General features: G+C 40.1%; 2 protein-coding genes across 3 annotated transcripts in view; both read left to right on the forward strand.

The window, feature by feature from the left end:
* Positions 1 to 20,573, forward strand: part of aspg (asparaginase homolog (S. cerevisiae)) — a 33,194-nt gene that overhangs the window by 2,549 nt on the left and 10,072 nt on the right. For both annotated transcript variants that reach the window (XM_034221955.1, XM_034221956.1), the window contains exons 2-8: positions 7,179 to 7,305; positions 13,410 to 13,521; positions 13,675 to 13,800; positions 13,882 to 13,965; positions 14,529 to 14,655; positions 14,748 to 14,860; positions 20,185 to 20,370. In XM_034221955.1, the coding sequence (XP_034077846.1) occupies positions 7,179 to 7,305; positions 13,410 to 13,521; positions 13,675 to 13,800; positions 13,882 to 13,965; positions 14,529 to 14,655; positions 14,748 to 14,860; positions 20,185 to 20,370 (875 nt within the window). The remainder of the gene's footprint in view (positions 1 to 7,178; positions 7,306 to 13,409; positions 13,522 to 13,674; positions 13,801 to 13,881; positions 13,966 to 14,528; positions 14,656 to 14,747; positions 14,861 to 20,184; positions 20,371 to 20,573) is intronic.
* On the forward strand, positions 2,575 to 4,590 carry LOC117549858. The gene is made up of 2 exons (XM_034221957.1): positions 2,575 to 2,676; positions 2,836 to 4,590. Exon 2 carries the CDS (start codon positions 2,966 to 2,968, stop codon positions 4,409 to 4,411), a length of 1,446 nt encoding a protein of 481 aa, XP_034077848.1. The 5' UTR covers positions 2,575 to 2,676; positions 2,836 to 2,965; the 3' UTR covers positions 4,412 to 4,590.

The raw sequence follows: 20,573 nt of genomic DNA on the forward strand, positions 1-20,573 counted from the left end.
TTGAACTATACAGATATACAATAAAATACTGTGGATATGTGTAATGTTCCACTCTGGCTGCATTTAAAAAAAAAAAAAAATAGGAGAGAAATAAATAAAATAGCTTTTGAAAATGTGTGCATCTTAAAAGTGCTTAATTTTAGATAAATAAAAATAAAGTGTAGCAGCAGCTTGAGTTTCCCTTTTTTCTTTGTTAACCTTTTCACATCAGCCGATTATCGAACAATATCAGTCTTTACACATCATAACAATTGAACAGTTTAAAGTTTCTCTTTCTTTCCCTCTTATATTGCAGTCCATCACTCACTTTTTTTTTGAATACAGTGCAAGAATTGAGCTCGAGCTTGTCCTGCCAGGAGTTTAAATCTGGGCTGAAATGGTGTCAGTGCCATTCTCATACACACATGCAGGTGCTCATTGGTTAGCCTGGGTTAGCCTGCCCTGGAACAATATTTAGTTTTAATTTTGATCCACGACCACGTGGACTAATCATATTGGGCTCTGAGATTGCTTATTTTTTGTGACCTCAGTTCTGACTTGAGAGGGAATGTTTGGTCAAACACTTTGTGTTTTGGCACTTTTAATGAGAGCCACGTAGGGCTGCTCGATTATGGCAAAAATAATAATCTCGATTATTTGGGTCAATAATTGATATCACGATTATTAAAAACGATTATCCATTTACTTTGAAAACATCAATTTATTGGAGACATTTTTTTTTGAACAGTATGTTTTTAACAGTTGATTACCCTGAACGTTAAGTATAACTCAACTGAAAAACCAATAAAAAATAAAAAAAATTCAATAAAAAAATAAATAATCGTTTTATTTCGTAATCGTTGCAAGCCATAATCGTAATTGAGATTCAAATATGATTAATTGAGCAGCCCTAGCGCCACGGTCTCTGAACAAATGAGACACACTGGTTCTGTGCTCCCAGTGGGCAGGATGAACATGAATGAGTCCGTCCACTCGGGGTTAAAAGCTCTGTTCTCACTGTCCACTTTCCTCTTCTTGGAGAGCGCCATGTGTAATTATCTCTCCCTGTCTGCCGCTAACACGCCTGTTCACTTTCCTCTCCGCTTCTCTCCCTGTATCGCAAATTATTCTCTTCACTCACTTTCCTCTCCGCTTCTCTCTGCCGCTCTCTCGTCTCTTATTTTCTGTTCTTCTGTGCTCACTCGTCTCTTTCGCCCCCTGTCGGCGGCAGTTAGAATAGAATCGCCCCGTCAAAATTGAAATCCCCTATTAATGTATTGATTATAGGTCTGGTCCGGATTCGGCCCTTGCCGACCCCTGTCCTAGATGTACTCTGCCAAAGACACGACTACTGTACAAGCTGCCCCTCAGGATGTAGATCGACCCCTCAGATTCTCTCAATGAATAACTAGAAGTTGACATGAGGCATTGGGCAACATCTGAGGCCTGTACTACGAAGCCGGATTTTCGCTTAGCAGGCTAACTTCAGGGAAAACTCGGGGTTTGCGGTCCTACGACGCTGGTTCTCTTTTTAGCGGGCTAGATCTCCATGGTAACTCAGTGTGCGGAGTTTAAAGCGATCAAGTCATATTACAGGAGAAAGGAAATGCAGTTTAAACTGCCGTTGCAGGAAAGACGGCCGGCAAAAATCACAGACTGGGAACGTGAACATTAATAGAATATCACCTCCCATCTTCAGAGCAATCTGACTATTATAACATTAGCGTTAAGAAACCTTAATTAAATATCTGCCACAACATAAGTAACCGGAGCAAAGTAACATTACGTATTATTCATATCATATCACATCATAATGTATCATATATTTCCTTATAGGCCGCAAGGTGAACCTCGAAAAGTCCTTTAGAAAAGAAATCCCGCTCCACAGAAGTGAAACTACACAATCTTTAGTTCATAAAAAAGAACGATTCATGCTTATCCACCAAAAAAAATTTCGTCGCTAAAATTCCTGCCAATTCTTCTAGGCACGTAATTATTGGCTGAACTATTCCCTTCGAAGTGTAATAATATCTTGGTCCAAAGTCGTGCCACGGTTCATCACGTGATCGTGCTACACCAATTGGGTAGCTGCATATTGTCAACAGAAGTGAAAGATGGCGGCTGCCATGGTTTCATCGAGTAGCGGAGACGAGGAAAACGCACCAGAAAGTCTCAAAAAGTCAAAATTGTCAACACACAAACATTGTTACATGCATATTACGTCTGTGAAGCACGAAAAGGTTGATTGTTTTACCAATACAAGATGGAATACGTACAGGACAAGCTTACAACGGTCGCTCGGCTTGAAGGGAGACTCTCGGAACGTGGTGGCTGAAAACCACAAGCACTGTCTTGATTTCGAGTTCGAAGATATTCCTGAGGACGCTGGCTTCCACCACACATGCTACATAAGGTTTACCGACACAAAGGCCATGACGAAGGTGGAAAGACGGCTCGCACGTGAGGGAGATCAAGACGTTAGGGAGGACCTTGAGGTCGAGCCCATCCCATCGACGTCTCGCAGCACGTACCGAAGCCAAACAGAGAAGCTACGATCAAGGTCAGGCCTGCCAATCGCAGGCTCTGGCCCCGTCCTTCCTGCCCTGTGCATTATATGCAAGATGAAGGAGAAAATGATCATCAAAGCAGGCAAGCGACAAAGGGATCAACTGTGTAAGGCTGAAACATTAAAAGCAGGTAAGCAAACCCCCTCCCCCACCCACACACCACACACACACTACACACACACCACACACACACACACACACATTCTCTGTGGTTGAATAACTGAAAGGTACAATTATGTGTGAGAGATACGTCAACAAACTCATTGAGTTGTCCTTTTTTTCCGTTTAGGCAAATTGCAGAAAGCTGCTGAGAAGAAAGATGACCAAAGTGTTGACCAGCAGGCAAGGAAGTGATTTTGCGTGCTGACAAGAAGTTATTTTCCAGGCTCCTCATCCTTGGCCAGAGCAGGAAAATTGAAATGAGGGAAATTCTGTCATATTCCTTGGGAACTGTGTCATATCCATTAGCAAGTGCTGATGGTTCACTTGCCAAAACAAACAAATCAGCTCTCATGGATCTATTGCAGAGCAAAGGTGGAGAGTGCTTGGTTGACAAAGTTCCAATAGGTGGTGCCATTCTTTTTGATGGCATGGCAGTCATGCAGGCCATGCCATCCAGACCAGCAACATTTGGAGAGCTTGCAGAGACCATACTGCAGAGCATACTCCAACTTGCTTTGCATCACAAGTGTACACGCATTGATTTTGTCACTGACCGGTATCCACCCATCAGCATCAAAAGCCTAGAACGGTCCCGTAGAGCTGATGCAGGGTCACAACTAATAACAATCTTCAGCCCAGATCAGAGAACTCCAACCCAGTGGAAGAAGTTTCTCTCTGACGGAAAAAATAAGGAAGCACTGGCCGAATTCCTTTATGTGGCATGGACACATGCAGACCTCACAACAGTGGGTAAAAACCTCAGCTTGTACATTGCCCATCAAAATCAATGCCACTGTGTAACTGTCATGGAGGGTGTACAGTCTGTTGATGTTGTTGAAGACCTGCAGTGTGATCATGAGGAATGTGACACACGGGTGTTTTTACATGCCCAACATGCTGCACAGGAGCACAAAGCTGTCATCATCAAGAGCTCGGACACTGATGTGGCAGTCATTGCTGTAAGTCTGCAGGCAGATTTGCCATGCAGCTTATATGTGTTCACAGGGACTGGCAACAGGACACGGATCATTGACATTGCCATGGTGTCATCAGCTCTCGGAACCAGTGTGTGTTCAGCCTTGATTGGAATTCACACGTTCTCTGGGTGTGACTCCACAAGCGCTTTCTATGGCAAAGGCAAAAGAAAGTCATTTGCTGTTGCATGTGAGAAAGATGACTACCTTAAGGCTTTCAGAAGTTTAGGTACTAACTTTGACTTGGAGCAATCAACATTTGCACTTCTTTGCCGGTATGTATGTCACCTGTATGATCAGCCAGCAGCCGAACATGTAAATGATGCTAGGTACAAGGCTTTCTGTATGGCATCATCGGCCTTGCCAGAATTAAGCATTCCCCCTACTCATGATGCCCTCCATCAGCACTGCAAAAGGGCAAATTACCAGGCAGCAATAATGAGGTCCTGTCTCAAAAGAGAAATGAATGCTCCATCACCTGCTGGATATGGTTGGGAAATAGAGGATGGGAACTTACACGTCACCTGGATGACAAGAAATCCTGCCCCTGACAGTGTGTTGCATGTGATACACTGCAGCTGCAAAGAGTCTGCCTGTGAGAAAGGCAGATGTTCATGCTTCTCTGCAGGACTCTGTTGCACAGACTTATGTCGTTGCTCAAATTGTGCAAATAAAAAAGAAACAGAGGAAGAGAACGATGACTGCCCTGACACTGACAGTGAGGAATAGGAATAAAAGAGCCTTCTTTCCATCTTTCTTAAGCTCTTTTCTGTTCTTTTGGTTTTAGTGCCTGGCCGACGCGCTCACACATCACTCATAGATACGTTTGTTTTTGGTACTAGAACAGAGTATAATCAGCAGGACTCTTTTAACCAGCTGAGGCAATCACAGCACCAATCAGCCGCTCCGCCCAGCCTGACACCAATCAATTATACTACATTACATGTCCTTCTACTGTTTTCTATGTCATACCTTTTATATTTGTAATAAATCTCGTTTTTATGGTTCATCAGTGTTGTTTTCATTTGTGGAGGGATGAATGAGTAAATAAATGAATCAATGGACATTGGTATAAGTAAGGCAAGGCAAGTTTATTTATATAGCACTTTTCAACACAAGGCAATTCAAAGTGTTTTACAAAAAATTAAAGACATTAAGAAAATGGCATTTAAAATCAGTCATTCAAAAGAAAAGCTAATAAAAGAAACATTAAAAGAAAAAATACATGGATAAAAGTTACAGTGCAGTCTAAGATATGAATAGTTCAATTAAAAGCAGCAACAAAAAGAAAAGTCTTCAGCCTGGAAGTACTGCATTTTATTGATCTAAATTACTTAACGTAACAAGTTAACCTTCTTCTTGGACGCAGAAATCAAGTCATGTTTATTTTAAGAGTGCATTTAACGTGTACAGGGTAACAACAGACAGACAAAAAGTCCTCAGTCTAATGGAATAATCCCAATGAACCTAGCGATGTGAACATGGCAGTCCAGGAATGATAGTTTGATAAATATGAGTTTGATATACTTTATTAATCCCCGTGGGGAAATTGTTTGTAGCTGGAGTTGGCTGATAAACGCTGCTAGTCAATGTTGATTCGATGGTCAACTCTGTTCCCAGATAGTAAAACCTCTCTCAAATACCGCGTATATAACGCAAATACCTCGGACTTAGTGATGTATTAAGACATATGACAAAACATGACATAAAACAAGCATACAGCACTGTTTAGAATCCATTTGGTCTGGTTTAGCGTAACCATGGCGGCCGCCATCTTTCACTTCTGTTGACAATATGCAGCTACCCAATTGGTGTAGCACGATCACGTGACGAACCGTGGCACGACTTTGGACCAAGACATTATTACGCTTCGAAGGGTCTAGTTCAGCCAATAATTACGTGCCTAGAAGAATTGGCAGGAATTTTAGCGACGATATTTTTTTTGGTGGATAAGCATGACTCGTTCTTTTTTATGAACTAAAGATTGTGTAGTTTCACTTCTGTGGAGCGGGTTGAAACGATAACAGGGTTCACCTTATGGCCTATTATCTGAGCCAGCTTCTTGAGCCGTATCTGGCCGTGCAATACTAAGTGTCACATACTGTATGCAGAAGTATTATTTTAAGCAACACATTAAGTTGACGAAACACTTGAGTCAAATGTAATTAAAGTCAGATCCACTCGTGTCTTAGACGGGGCAGTGATATCATAAACCTGTTTATGTACGCATTCAAACACTTTTTCTTTTACTAGCTGTATTCACCTTGCAGGTGCAGCTATGTGGCTTTTATCCTGGATAAAGTGTTTAAGTGATGGATGTTTAACTTCTTCACATGTCTAATATTATAGTTGACTTTTCATTCAGGAAGTATGACGCTGCGCTGTCAGTATGCTTGTCCATGTTTGTGATTGGTCGAATGCTCCAAATACCACCCCTTTTCATGTGAACGCGCACCTAACTAGATAGGACACGGCTGGCTTGATCGATCCACTTGATAACCCGCGTCGTAGGACCGTTTAGCGAGAGCGCGTATGTTTTGGATTAGGCCAACCGACTAACTCAAACATATCCAGGTTAGGTTGAACCGGCTTCGTAATACAGGCTCTGGAGCATGTAGTGAGGCAAACATAACATGCAAAGGTCCTATCAGCCTCAAGAACCAGGCTCCTTCATCCAAGGCCACCTATCAATGTTTTACTCTCAGTATACATTTTTTAGTATTAACTTAACTCATGATGGTGTTTGTTTTTTTGACAATACTGTTTGTTGTTTTGTCAATACTGTAATTTTATGAAAGTTATGATTGCTGGGCAATTTCCCCCTTTCATGTTGCTCTTATCTAAGTCTTTCTGTCTTGATTTCTGACCGTTGCTCTCATTACGTCCTTCAGGGCTTGTGCTCATGTGGCCTCAGCTGCCACGTGTCGTCCGTCATTTAATTATTTTAGGAACCTGGAACCGTATCCAGGCACTGGATCTGAGGTTGTCAGAGTCACAAACTGGAGCAAATCTGGCACATATGTACAGTGGAAGCTTACAAGCTTAATGGCTTTATACATTAATAAAAACCAATGCTGCATCCAACGCATAGTAAGTGAGGACCATCCAGTTAGGCTATACAGTTTAAATAGTAGTGAAGCATTTGTCCAAGCCTTAATTTAGAGTGCCTTGAACATCAACTCTTATTCAGCAACAGTGGTGCTGGGCCCAGTGTTTCACAATTGTTCACTTTTTTAATTTGTATATTCTATAACTGTTTCTTATTCATTGTCCCTCTAAGTGTTTGCTATAATATTAATTGGATTTTTCCAGCTCCCTGCAACAATGATAATTCTTACATTTACCACTAGGGTTCAGTGTGAGACCAATGTTTGGAGTTGAGATGATTTTAAACCCTTTGTATTATTCACCTAAGCTGATACTGAAGAAACTTGATTAGAGAAACCTATGAAATACTATTATGAAAAAATAATTTAAAAATGTCTATAACCCACAGTGCTTGCTCCAAAAGCTAATGCTTTTTTTGAGAGCCTACGGAAGTTGCCTATCCTTCACGATGAGTATTATGCCCAGCAGTCCGGCTTGTATGACTACTATGGATCTGGGAACATCCTCGTCCTGCCGTAAGTGTACCCAGAATTCCTCCCTACTCATTCAGCACATAGCTATAACTTTACTTTGATTAAGTTACAATAATCCATGTTCTGCTCTTCACGCTTCTATGCTCTTGCCTAGATGTAAGGATTCACAGTATGATTGTATGTCTAATATCTTTTACTTTAAATCTTTTGTATAAGAACCTTTTCTCATAGATGCTATTAAAACATACCCATTAAAGTCATCCTCATAAACATGTCTAATGTAAAGTTATTGTCATTGAGTGCTAAACCAGGCCTAAGTCGTTTTGTTTCTACAGTAGGAGCAGAAACAGCATGGACTGGATGGAAAAGACTCACTGTCATGACTCATTTTAATATCTCTAAACTGCTTTTGTTGCTTTAACTGGAATCCAACGCCCCAAACTGGCCATCAATACCACGGGTGCTGTAGTACTGGTTGCATTGTTTGTGCCTGCACTGTGGTTTGATGTCTTTAGACAAAATGTTTGGGTGTTCTTGCCTGTCAGGAAATGCATGCCTTTTTATTAATAGGAGGAAATACCAGGAAGGACACAGAGCTGTGCAGAGCCTGAAGTATTTTTTTGTTCTCTAACTCTACACTTGCTAATGTCACTAACAAACAGCTTCTTCAGCGTGTGGCAGAGATAACCTTATGTTTTTAGAAGTGTTGTCTTTAAAAGCAGCTAGGAACCACAAGGCTAATCTACTCTATTACTGTTTGTTTAATCCATGGTGTCTCCCTGTCTGGTGCATGTGCTGTGGAGCAGTGGGAGTGGAGCCTCCATTGACAGGCCTCTTAATTGTCAGTTATAGTGGGGGCACCTCTCCCAGACACTTACCCTTACTCACTAATTTCCATACCCCCTTCATGTTGAATGCCACTGTGAAAATCGACAGAGCGGCATAGGGGTGTATGGTAAAGATAAGCTATCCATACATCAGGCAGTGTTATACTGATATAGGTTTATACAAATGATGTAGAAAAGCCTTTTCAGTTGAACTGTATTCAACCCTAAATGCTCACACACCGTCAGCTGTGTGGTTTGACTAATATTAAACATTTGCTAATTATAATATGTATTAAATGTTAACATAAGTTAAGTCGCTATTTTTCTAACCTACCGGAGTGGAGGTAAGATGTAATTATTATTTATTTTTTTCTCCTCTTCTCTCAATTAACTGTCATTGGGATTGGAGAAACGTGTGGAAATCGTTTTTCGCAAGGACACATTAAGAGGATTTTCCAGGATCGAACTGGTTCATTTGTATTTTGTTATATTTACCAGTGTCTTTGCTTCCGGCAACAAAGAATGACGTAACGGACCACACCAACAAAGAAGGTAGTGGAGGGGGTCTGACAAAACAGTAACATACAGTTCTGTTTAAAATACAACCTTCCTCCTCCACTTTTATTTTGACAGTTAAGATATCACCATGGAAACTCCTCCGATCGTTCTTTTTTGATTTGTCTTGTTTTTTTTATGGCAATATATTGTTTGACGTGTAAATGATCGGATGGAACATACCATGATGACATTTGGGATGCGGATTTCTATCTACCCGTCCCCTGTTAAGGAGGAAAATTATGAAGACATTTATTTATTTTCAATGAGAACTGAGGATGGGAGCTCCAAGTTGCCAACAGAGTTGGGAGTAACGCGTTACTGTAATATTACTTTTGTCGGTAACGGAGTAGTGTAACGCGCTACTTTTAGAATTCAGTAATCACACTACAGTTACCAACATTGCCCCGACATGCGTTACTTCGTTACTTACTAAAATCAGTCATAATCAAACCTCAACAAACACCTGCAAAGAACACGTATGCTAAGGTGAAGCTAACGCACAGCTATTTGTTGTTTGTTTATATCACGTAGTCTGTTCTTCTTCTCTGTTTTCCGGTTGTTGCCTGTTTTGAATGACGAATACACACTACCGCCGCCTGCTGGTAAGGAGAGTTATTGCCACTCACGCATGCGCAGTTCGTACGTGCTCGGCTGAAGTCTTTGCGGTGTCTGGTTCCAGTGCAACACATGGCCAACACGCAGGAGAACACGCCGACGCAACAGCGTGAGCAGAGATAGACTGCGCGAAATATACAGATAGCAGGAGACGGAGGACAGCCATGGTCAGATAGGAAAACATTCAGGATCTGGATCAGTCTTATGCGACAATGGAAACTGAACTAAAGAGAACATTTGAAACTTTAGCAGTCTGCGTGATCTGCCTGCAGGGAGGGGCTGGCCGGCCCTGCGAGTAAAGTAACGAGTTACTTTATGTAGAGAGTAACGAAGTAGTGTAATATATTACTTTTTAAAAAAGTAATATGTAATATATTACTTTTTTTTAGTAACGACCCCATCTCTGGTTGCCAACACAAAGAGGACATTTCGTTAGATCTGAGATGTACATTTCTCTGACGTTTGTTTCTCTCTGGGCTACAACAAATTGGGTAGATGAATTGCCAAGGTCAGAAGACCCTGGTTTGGGTGGGATGTTATATTGTTTTGTTTTGCGTTTGTGTTACATTAGTTTTAATGTTAAATAATAAAAGCAGTGACAATCCCTTTTGTGTATGGGGCCAAAATATACAACGTATTAAATATAATCCCACAGATATGCAGCAGTCACCATGCAAAACATGAAAATCTATTCTTGGAATATTAAAGGCTTGGGAAACCACATAAAAAGGAAAAAAGTATTATCTCTTCTTAAAAAAGACAAAGCTGATGTGGTCTTCTTACAAGAAACATTTCTCTCAGATACTGAACATCTTAAATTGAAAAGAGATTGGATAGGTCAGGTGTATTTCTCATCATATAAAACCCATAGTAGAGGGACAGCTATTGTGATAAACAAAACTTACCCATTCGAATTAGAAAAATTAGTTACGGACCCAAATGGTCGGTTTGTTTTGGTTGTTGGTACTATTTTTGGAACCCCAATCACCTTTTTAAACATCTATGCTCCCAATATAGATGAACCAATGTTCATGTCAGACATGGTGCTGCTCTTCAATGAAAATTGTAAAGGATTAGGACTGATGGGCGGTGATTTTAACTGCACTCTTAACCCTACATTAGATAAATCTAACCAGTCCAAGAGCCACAATCTTAAATCCTCAAAGGTCCTTCAGGGGCTTTGTGCAGAATCCGGCCTTATTGACGTATTGCGTCAACTAAATCAGGATGTCAGAGATTACACTTTCTTTTCAAATGTCCACAACTCTTATTCTAGAATAGATTATTTTTGTATTCCCTCCAAATACATGCATAGGGTAAAAGAATGTAAAATTGATTCCATTAATATTTCAGATCATGCAAGAGTTTATCTAACTATTCACTTGGAGAGTGGAGAATTGGTATCCAGGCGCTGGAAATTTGATAACTCCTTACTTAGAGACTAAAAATGCGAATGTGGATAATTTACTATATAAAAGAAAACAATGACCCCTTTATAGATCCGAATATTATTTGGGAAGCTGCAAAAGCTACAGAGCTACATTAAATATTGACTTAACAAATGAAATCATAACACAAATGAATCTTATCAGACAAAATAATTATGAATTCGGCAATAAACCAAGTAAACTACTTTCCTATCAATTAAAGAAGCAGCAAGCAGAAAGGGCTATAAAGGCAATTCGTCTGAAAGACAACACGATAACCTACCACCCAAAACAGATTAACCAGACTTTTTATGAATTTTATAACAAATTATACAAATCTCAAAGTGATTACTCACAAGATGAACTGGACAATTATCTCCATAACATTAATTTACCTACATTATCTGATTTAGATCAAGAGTATCTAAACTCATCAATTACAGAAGTAGAAGTTTTGGCTGCAATTACATCTATGCCTATAAATAAAAGCCCAGGGCCAGATGGCTTCTCAGCAGAATTTTATAAAGAGTTTTGGACTGAACTTCAACCTATATTTATGTCAATGGTTAACAACTTCTCTCACAACAGAACACTTCCTCAATCAATGAATCTTGCATATATTACTGTACTACATAAAGATGGGAAAGACCCCTTGAATTGTTCTTCATTTATCTTGGATCATGATTATAAGATTATCACCAAATTATTAGCAAAACGACTGGAAATTATTTTACCTAAACTAATTAGTCCTGATCAAACAGGTTTTGTCAAGGGAAGATATTCTTCTGATAATATAAGGAGACTTTTGAATATTATAAACCATTTGGACACCGGTCAGAAGCCATCTCTGCTTCTTTCTTTAGATGCAGAGAGTGGTTTACTCTGGAAGAATGAACGTCCTCCGACATTTAAACTTTTCATTGATCAGATAACACATTTCTTACCTCTGGAGAAAATGACATTGGAAAAATATAATCGTGGACATATCTTTCAAGCTCTGTGGTTGCCATTGTTTTCTTATTTGGAAAATATATCTGAGATATGACCAGTGATGGAATGGTGCACTCTGTGGCTATTTTTCCTGACGGCCGGAAATACTAGTTGTGTTGTCATTGTCTATATTGTTGCTGTATTGTATAATTAATTGTATAATTATTTGTTTGTTTTACTTTGATGTGGGTTTATTTTTATTTATTTTTTCGTTTTATGTTTATTTTCATGGCTCTGTTGTTTAAGTTATATTGATAAGCATTTTTTTGCGGGTGGAGGGAGGGAGCGAGGAGTGTACTGTAATATTACAATATAAATGAAATGGCATCGATTACTGTACACTATAATGAAATAAAAAGACTTGTAAAAAAAAAAAAAAAAATGTTAACATAAATTAGAGGTGTTTTTTGGAGTGAGAGCATGTTCTACTTTTTAATATTTGCTAACCCTTGAGTTGGAATAATATTAGGATCAACTAAAGTAGGCTTATATGCAAGTATAATACTGTTGATAGTATGCAGCTCATGTTGAAGGAGGGAATTAGTTTATTGATTTATTGAAAACCTTTATTCATGTGCTGATGAGAGGCAATGCCACCAGGCTGTTTGCCCCCCAACTCTCTTCCACATCTTGAGCCCCCACTCTTATCCACACATACATAGAAATTCCTTATTTTTAAGCTATAAGGCATCTTAGCCTTGGTATGCTAATGTGTAGTGCACCTTAGGGTAAACTGCCAGATGAATAATTGGTTATTTGAATAGTCTCTTCCACAGTTTCTTGTGGCACTTTGACTTCAAGATGATCAACAACATATGTTTCAGGGTCGTGGTTTGGACCTAAGACTAATTAGAAGAGGGCTTGTAGGACCCCTGGTTGGGTGAACTGGGGCCCGCTTCTTGTTCCCCCGCTGTTCCATTCAGCTCCCTTCCTGGCGCTATAAGGCTGCCCTATGGTACTGTGGGGGCTGTCCCACCCTGCTTCGTTAAAAGGGAGATTACAAATAAAATCTTTCCATGGCTGTTTGGCCAGTCACGCTACTTTACACGGAGTGTCGCAGGTGGGGCCCGGAGACACCCCAGTTGAAATCCATTTAGAGGCGACATAAATATGTATACATGAAAGACTCACTCCTTTGTAATTGGAATGAAAATGAAACATGCCCTAACCTGATATGTTGTTTCTAAATAACCTTCAAGATGAGTCAAATCGGCCCCTTAATGTCCCTCAGCTTTGCTTGTATTTACAATACACAGTAAAGCTCCACAGAACATTAGGTTTTTATGGTGGAAAGGGAAATTGCAAAGTTCAAAGTGCTGCTCTCTTTAACATTATGCCAACATGCCCCTCCCTTTTACACTACTACACATTCTGTGTGTGTGTCTGAAACAGGTTTTGGCACCCTGCTGCCGAGACAGAAGGCCCGGTTAAATAGACTTTGTCTCGCTTCATAAAGTCAGCTGGTTTTATAGCGTTTCCCTATCCTTTCTTTAAACTCTCTTCTCAAAATTAACAATAACTCTATCCAACTTTGTTATACAAGGGGGGATGAGGACAAATAACCATTTGTCACAGTGAAGATAATAATTATTTGTTTAACCGTGTGCCCTTTGTGTTTTGCAGTGCACATCGTCGAATTCAAAAACCATAACTTTTTACTGTTTGTAATGTCTAATCTTTGGTTTATAGTGAATGTAATGACAACAACTCATAAATGTCTCTCTTCCAGGCTAAGTGAGCAAAAAAAGAGAATAGTCTACACTATTATGGAGTACTCACCCCTGCTGGACTCCTCCAATATGACCACAGTTGACTGGGGTAAAATAGGAAGGGATATTGAGGTACTTTCATTTTATATATTTATACTGTAAACATTTAGTAATTAATGGCTCCTTAAATAATTGATATTGTTTATGAAATACACAATATAGTATTCCAGGAAATGATGATTGTATTCATGTCGGCACATTACATGGTCTTTTTGTCTTGTTTAGGAAAACTATGAAAACTACGATGGATTTGTGATCCTCCACGGCACAGACACTATGGCTTACACTGCCTCTGCCCTGTCCTTCATGTGTGAACATTTAGGCAAACCAATCATTGTCACCGGATCACAGGTACGGCCTTACAAAAAAAGTTCCTGCAGCATTTTACGTTTTTAATGCCCTTTTTTAAGACGATACACTTTCTGTCTTCAGGTGCCGATCTACGAGATGAGGAATGATGGCAGAGCCAACCTGCTGGGGGCGCTGCTGATTGCTGGCCATTTTGTCATTCCTGAGGTGAGAAGAGGGGACATAAATCATACTCCCATATATAATATATGATTAAAGAGACATTTATTTGACAATCTCATTGAGGGAGCATTACAAATGTGCTGTGTTTGGGAAGACAAAACAGAGTTAATAGGAGATCACCACTCTCCTTAGTGAGCTTTCCTTCTCTTTCTTGCAATATTTTACATGTGTGGGGTTTATATATAGTTTATACATTCATTCTAAATTACCTGACCTCATTTATATGTTTATGTTGACAACAAAAACTGTGATTTGTAAGGGCAGGTGTTGAGGCCTTTTGTATTCAGAAGCATACAAAAGCTCTCTTTAACTACTTGTCTGTTGAGAATGCTTTCTAATGACAGTGTTTCGCAATACTGAGAAACAACGGCTATACATAAAGAACACTTGACAGTTATCTATCAATGTACAAAATGCTGTAAGCATTTTACCCTTTGTCTTTACTCAATTGTGGGACCGTACTAAAAACAGATTTAAGTGTTTGCTCTGTGTTTTGTTCATTTATGTTATTTCCTGCTGCATAAAACCAATTTTCTTTCCCAATTCAGGTGTGCTTGTATTTCTACAACAACCTCTACAGAGGGAATCGATCTACCAAGGTGGATGCTGGGAGTTTCAAAGCGTTCTCATCTCCTAACTTGGCTCCTCTGGCCTGTGTTGAAGTGGACATCACAAGTAAGGCAGTAGTGGAATTTGTCATCACCCTGATGTGGACATTAAATCACTTCTTTTCACTTTAATCTGTTGTCTTTACTCTTTGTTTTCAGTCAACTGGGATACAGTGTGGAGAGCAAACACCACAGCAAAGTTTCATTTGAGCCCTGAGATGAACAGGAACGTGGGCCTGCTCAGGCTGTTCCCAGGAATCACTAATGCTACTGTAAGTGTCTGCACTGGACCACAGATATGTACTCTGTCTGCCACAGCCAACTAATGTCCAGAGGTTACTCGTCGACCTTGGGCCTTGGTTGATGTGACACACAACCGAATAATTGAATAGGGTTTTTTCTCTAAGGGGAATTCATTCAGCAGCTTATCGATTGATGTGTTTCCTCTATCATTTCAAATATAATTATTTGCACACTTAAATTAACAACCCTTAAAGGGGACCTATCATGCAAAATGCACTTTTTGATGTCTGTTGTACATAAATATGTGTCCCCGGTGTGTCAAGGAACTCAGAAAATAAAACCCTCTCTCTTTTCCTCCGTACCCAAATCTCTAAAAATGGGGGTACAACGGAGCTGATCCAGATTTGCGTCCGATATGATGTCATATCGGCAAAGCAGACCCACAGCACTATCACAGGGTTCCCGCGGGGTCTTAAAAAGTCTCACATTTGATAATCATAATTTAAGTCCTTAAAAAGTCTTAAATATGATCCAAAAAATTAGAAAGGTCTTAAATATGATTTTAAAAAGGATTGGATTTGAAAGGTAGGCTACTTCTGTGTTGCGATCACGTCTAAATGTGTTTTGGGGGAAATGTCCGTGCTGCAAAGTAACCAGTAGCCTTTCAGTTCCCCCCAACAATTTGTATTGAAATAAATCAACATGGAACCAGTAATCACTAACTTTGCACCCCCCAGGCCCCTTATCGGAGAACACCCAGCTAGTAACCTAGCAACCAAGCTCCAGCTAGCGAGAGCACGCTCGTGAACCGTTGCGCCGGTGTTATGCATGCCCGCCGAGAGATGCATTCACCTCGTGGGAGCGCGCACAGCGTAAAGCAAAAACTCCCAGACATTTCAATGATTTGTACGGTTTGGAAACGATATCATTTCCTTTTTGGAGGGCATGCATACAGGGGCGGATCTAGACAAATATTCATGGGGTGGCAAGAGGGTGGCAGGAGATTTTGAGGGGTGGCATCCCCTGACAGAAGTATATGCTGATTTAAATCGCAATCATATCAATCAATTAGGGGTGTAACGGTACACGTACCCGTACTGAAATTATTCGGTACGGGCCCTTCGGTTCGGTACACGTGTGTACCGAACAAATATAGCGTTAAACGTAAAAAATTGAGAACATGAACAACTTTCTGGAAGTAATCTATATCATAGAGCGACCAAGTCATTTCATTGGACGAGAGGCATACTATGAGAGCTGGTCACAGGGATGCGTTCAAATGTAGTCAGTAATTTGAGGAACTGTCGAAATGGCGAACGCAGATAAAGTTGAGCTGAAAATCCTCCAGCATCATTGAAGTCTCCGGTTTGGGAACATTTTGATTTCGCAGTTACGTACAAGGATGAAGGACAAAGACAGGTGGACCGAACCAAAGCTGTTTGTCGGCATTGTTCAACTAACATTGGTTACGCGGCTGGCAATACATCACACTCATTTGAAAAGGCATCACCCGAATGTGAATATCACCGGTACCAAAAGAAAAAAGACTGAAGTGCAAACCCAACTCCCACTAGCATTTAAGCCTCCACCACTCGCAAAGAGTTCAGACCGAGCCAAAGCTATTACAAACGCCAAATATCCTTATGTTGCCATGTTAGCAAAGCGCTACCTGGCTGTATCTGCTACCTCTGTCCATAGAGAGGGTGTTATCCACAGCAGGAGACATTGTTATTGCCAGCAGATCTGCCCTTTCAGCAAGCAATGTGGACAAGTTCATCTTTCTTTAAACAACATGAAAATACAATGACAAGCAAGTCCTAATGTCAAGCTGGCTGCTTAGGTACTAGTACAGTTCAAATACAGATTATTTCAGTTCATCGAAATGCTGCACCTTAATGTTTATTTTACTATATTTTGTATTTATTTGAATACATTAGTCACAGTTTAATAATAATTTAAAAAAAATATTTAATGTTTTGTGATAATTTTTTCTGCTATACCGAAAACGTACCGAACCGAACCGTGACCTAAAAACTGAGGTATGTACCGAACCGAAATGTTTGTGAACCGTTACACCCCTACAATCAATGTTAACTTGGAAAGCCACAATATTAATATTTTAACTCAATCACATAGGTGATATTATTGTGGCACATCAGTAAAGCCTTACAAGGTGGCAGATGTAATTTAATGCATTTTAACTGAACAATAACTGAATGAGTTTGTTTCACTCTTAGACCAGTAGGGGTACCAAATCTATGCAGACTGCTGCAATAAGTACATTAATTAACTGTCTCATTGATGTTTGTCTGAATGAATATGATACTATTAACAATCATATTATTCCTATCAGCTGTCAATCACTGTTAATAAATAATAATAATAATAATAGATTTAATTTGTTAGTGTTTTTACAGGTGCTCAAAGACGCTTTACAGATATAGTGAAGAACTGTTATGAATCACATATTCATTTATTATTGAATAAACTATATTTTTTGGAGGAGTTAATGATGAATGTTCATCAAGATGCTTGCTCACCCTCCTTCAAATTTGAAAAACAAGTAATTATATCATTATTGATATACAGTTACAACCTTGACTTTACATCAGAAAGAACAAACATTAAAGAAGTGACTAACTGCATCAGTTAGGGTTAAAAAACGTGTATTCAGCTAAAACATCGCTGCAGTTATTATCCAGTGGAAGGTCCTTACCTACTGGCCTAGTTAAATCAAAGTGGTTACTTTCTGTTGGCTGGGCAGTGTAGTTTTACACACCGTCTTATTTTACTTTCTCAGGACTTAAAACTGTTTTTTGGTGGCAGACCCCCTCAAAGAAAAACAAATATATACACGCATACAAGGTCATCATCTTAACAGTTTGTTATTCTCATCGAGTCATCCGTGAGCAGAGCATCAAGTTGGCATGTCTATTACAGCTGAATGCGGCGATTACTATTTTGTTCAGCAAAACGCCTCACAAACGTATTAAGATCAACAGCTGTAGTGCGTTTTGATTCAATGCTGAGTACAGCCAAACTTGACATTCTCTTCTCTGTCATTGTAGACCGCAAATACCTCATTCCTTCAGTGCTTGGGTCCGAAAGGCTTCTCGTTTTGCGCCGTCCCCCCGTTCAAGTGAATTCGCCACCAATCATATTTCCACTCTCGCGCCAGGACCGGGGGAGGAGTTACATGACGTGCATATTGTGCTGCATTCACTTGCACTCGGACATTAGAGACTTTCTCTCATAAATGTCCGATGAGCCACAACTTTTCTTTCAAAACAAAGATGCCAACTGGGGTGGCAGCTGGGGTGGCAAGGCTATTGTTTAGGGTGGCAGTTGCCACCCCGGTAGATCCGCCCCTGCATGCATAACACCGGAGCCTCGCTGCGGGGAAACTTTTGCGCTGTTCTGAGTTTGTTCTAATCTGTCAAAATGACAGACTGCTTTCAGATTTTTCCGTCATTGTTAAAAACAAATCGTCATAGACGGAAAATATTCGGTTAACGCGACCACTGCCTCTGGACGACGTTTGGGTCTACGTCAACCCTAAAAGTGGAGGTGCTGTGGACGCTAAATACCTTAGCTAAACACCAACATATACACACACACACACACTTTCACGGTTAGGCAGTTATTTTTGTCCTGGTTTTTAGCTAACTCAGTTCTGTGTGCTGTTATGTTCAGTCATCGTTCTTATGTTGAACGTGAATACATTTACTTTGAAAGTAATTATGGGACGTATTTCTTCTTTCATAGCAATTTTCCTTCATACTTTCTTGCCGTGAAATAGGTCTTAAATTCTATTCAAAGTGGTCTTAAAAAAATCTTAAATTTGAGTTGGTGAAACCTGCAGGAACCCTGTATCAGAAACGTTGCTATCAGAAACAATGCCCGACTGTTTTGGACGTAATATGGACGTTGTTTACATTAGCATTGCTAACACTGAGAGCTAACCTATACGGCAGGGAGCATGTATGTGAAGAAGCAGGAAATAAAAAGGAACTCACCTTGTGGTATAACCAGCAAGAGAGAAAGCCTTTGAGCTCCATACTGTTTCAGAAATAATCCTTGATAATCCATGATATGGCGTTTCGTTATGGCAGTATCTGCCGGTAGAATCTCCCGCTTGAGCAGGCATAATCTCCGCCCCTCTTTTTTTTATCAATTTCCTTTTTTTTTTAAACCTTTATATCCAAAATTAGCACTTTTGAAATAGGAAGTGAAATAGAGGGATATGAGGCATGGGTAGAATGGGTGATCTGTTTGGTATTTTGAGCAAAACACTTCATAGAACTGTTTTTTATATCTGAGACCTATGCTAATACATTAAAAATAGCATGATAGGTGACCTTTTAAGAGTGTAATCTGATGTATTTTCATTATCTTTTAGTAAGAAATGCCTTAAAATCAACACCAGATTATATTTAGTCAAATTGTACAAAGAGTAAATACAAATATTGTTGCGGTTGCATATTACAAAGTTTTTCTTCATACAATATTAACATGTAATAAAATATATGCTCTTCAGAGGTAACTGACTGCTCAAAACTGCTGTTTTGTCTACCTGCAATAAAATAGTTAACTTTAATTTAATTATGCTATTACCCGTCTTCCGTTACCTTCCCGGTCATGTAAACTGCCATCAAAGCTCAGCCCAGAGAAAGATGAGAAGGAGTTATGGGCCATGACCAATCACCCTGTAAAGAGGGAGGATTGGGCTAGATACTGTAACATTTAGCTGCACCTCCCCCTGCAGAGGCTGCTGGGAGAGTGACTTTACTATCTCAATCTGCTCTCGCTGCCCAGCTTGGCTATCAAGATTTCCTTACAGCCTTTAACTGCCTTTATGAGGCACTGTTTTGATTAGACACCGGGCTCTCATGCGCCCGCTGTCTCTGCTCTTCGAGAGCTTCATTGGTAATCTGCATCAAAACATTTCTGTCAAACTGCTATCACATCAAAAAATACTGACCGAGCCTGGCACATTTAATGTCACATTCTTCTTACAGTTTATGGTAACTGCTTTGGTCTTGCCAAGTGAGTTTATGCTTGCTAACACCTTCAGATTAATTGCTCTCCTTCCTGCCATTTCAGTCATCAGCAATTCTAGTCATATGCCATGGCTAATGATGTGGTGTAGGGCCTCCTGGTGCCAGCCAACCAGCGACTGAGATACTGGTTGCATAGGAGGCACCAGATGGGCTTTTAGGAGTGAAAGTAGCTGCAGGAAAGATAACATGGAATACTAATTTCCCAATTTGATTCTACACAGCTGAGAAGCCAGTTCAGTAATCAATACATCTTTGGGGTTTGTAATTGGAATCCTTTATATGTCTGTGTCCAGGTGAAAGCTTTCCTGCAGCCGCCCATGGAGGGTGTGGTCCTGGAGACGTACGGCAGCGGAAATGCCCCCGACAACCGTCCTCGCCTGCTGGCCGTGCTGAAGAAGGCCACCAACGATGGAGTCATCATCATCAACTGCACCCAGTGTCTGAGGGGGACTGTGTCCGCGTCTTACGCCACCGGCAAGGCAAGTCGCCTGACCACACATTTCAAACCACACATTTAATTTCTCTCTAAAGTCTTACCTGCCTTATTCCAATGTTTTTTCTTTATAAGAACAATAATTGACAGCATACTCAAACATTTTGTATTAGGAAATTGCATGTTCATGCATGCGTGTGAATTTCGCCTGCATAGAATTTCCAAACCCCAGGCTTATCACCCAGTCAC

Source organism: Gymnodraco acuticeps, unplaced genomic scaffold, assembly GCF_902827175.1.
Source record: "Gymnodraco acuticeps unplaced genomic scaffold, fGymAcu1.1, whole genome shotgun sequence".
Taxonomy (NCBI): domain Eukaryota; kingdom Metazoa; phylum Chordata; class Actinopteri; order Perciformes; family Bathydraconidae; genus Gymnodraco; species Gymnodraco acuticeps.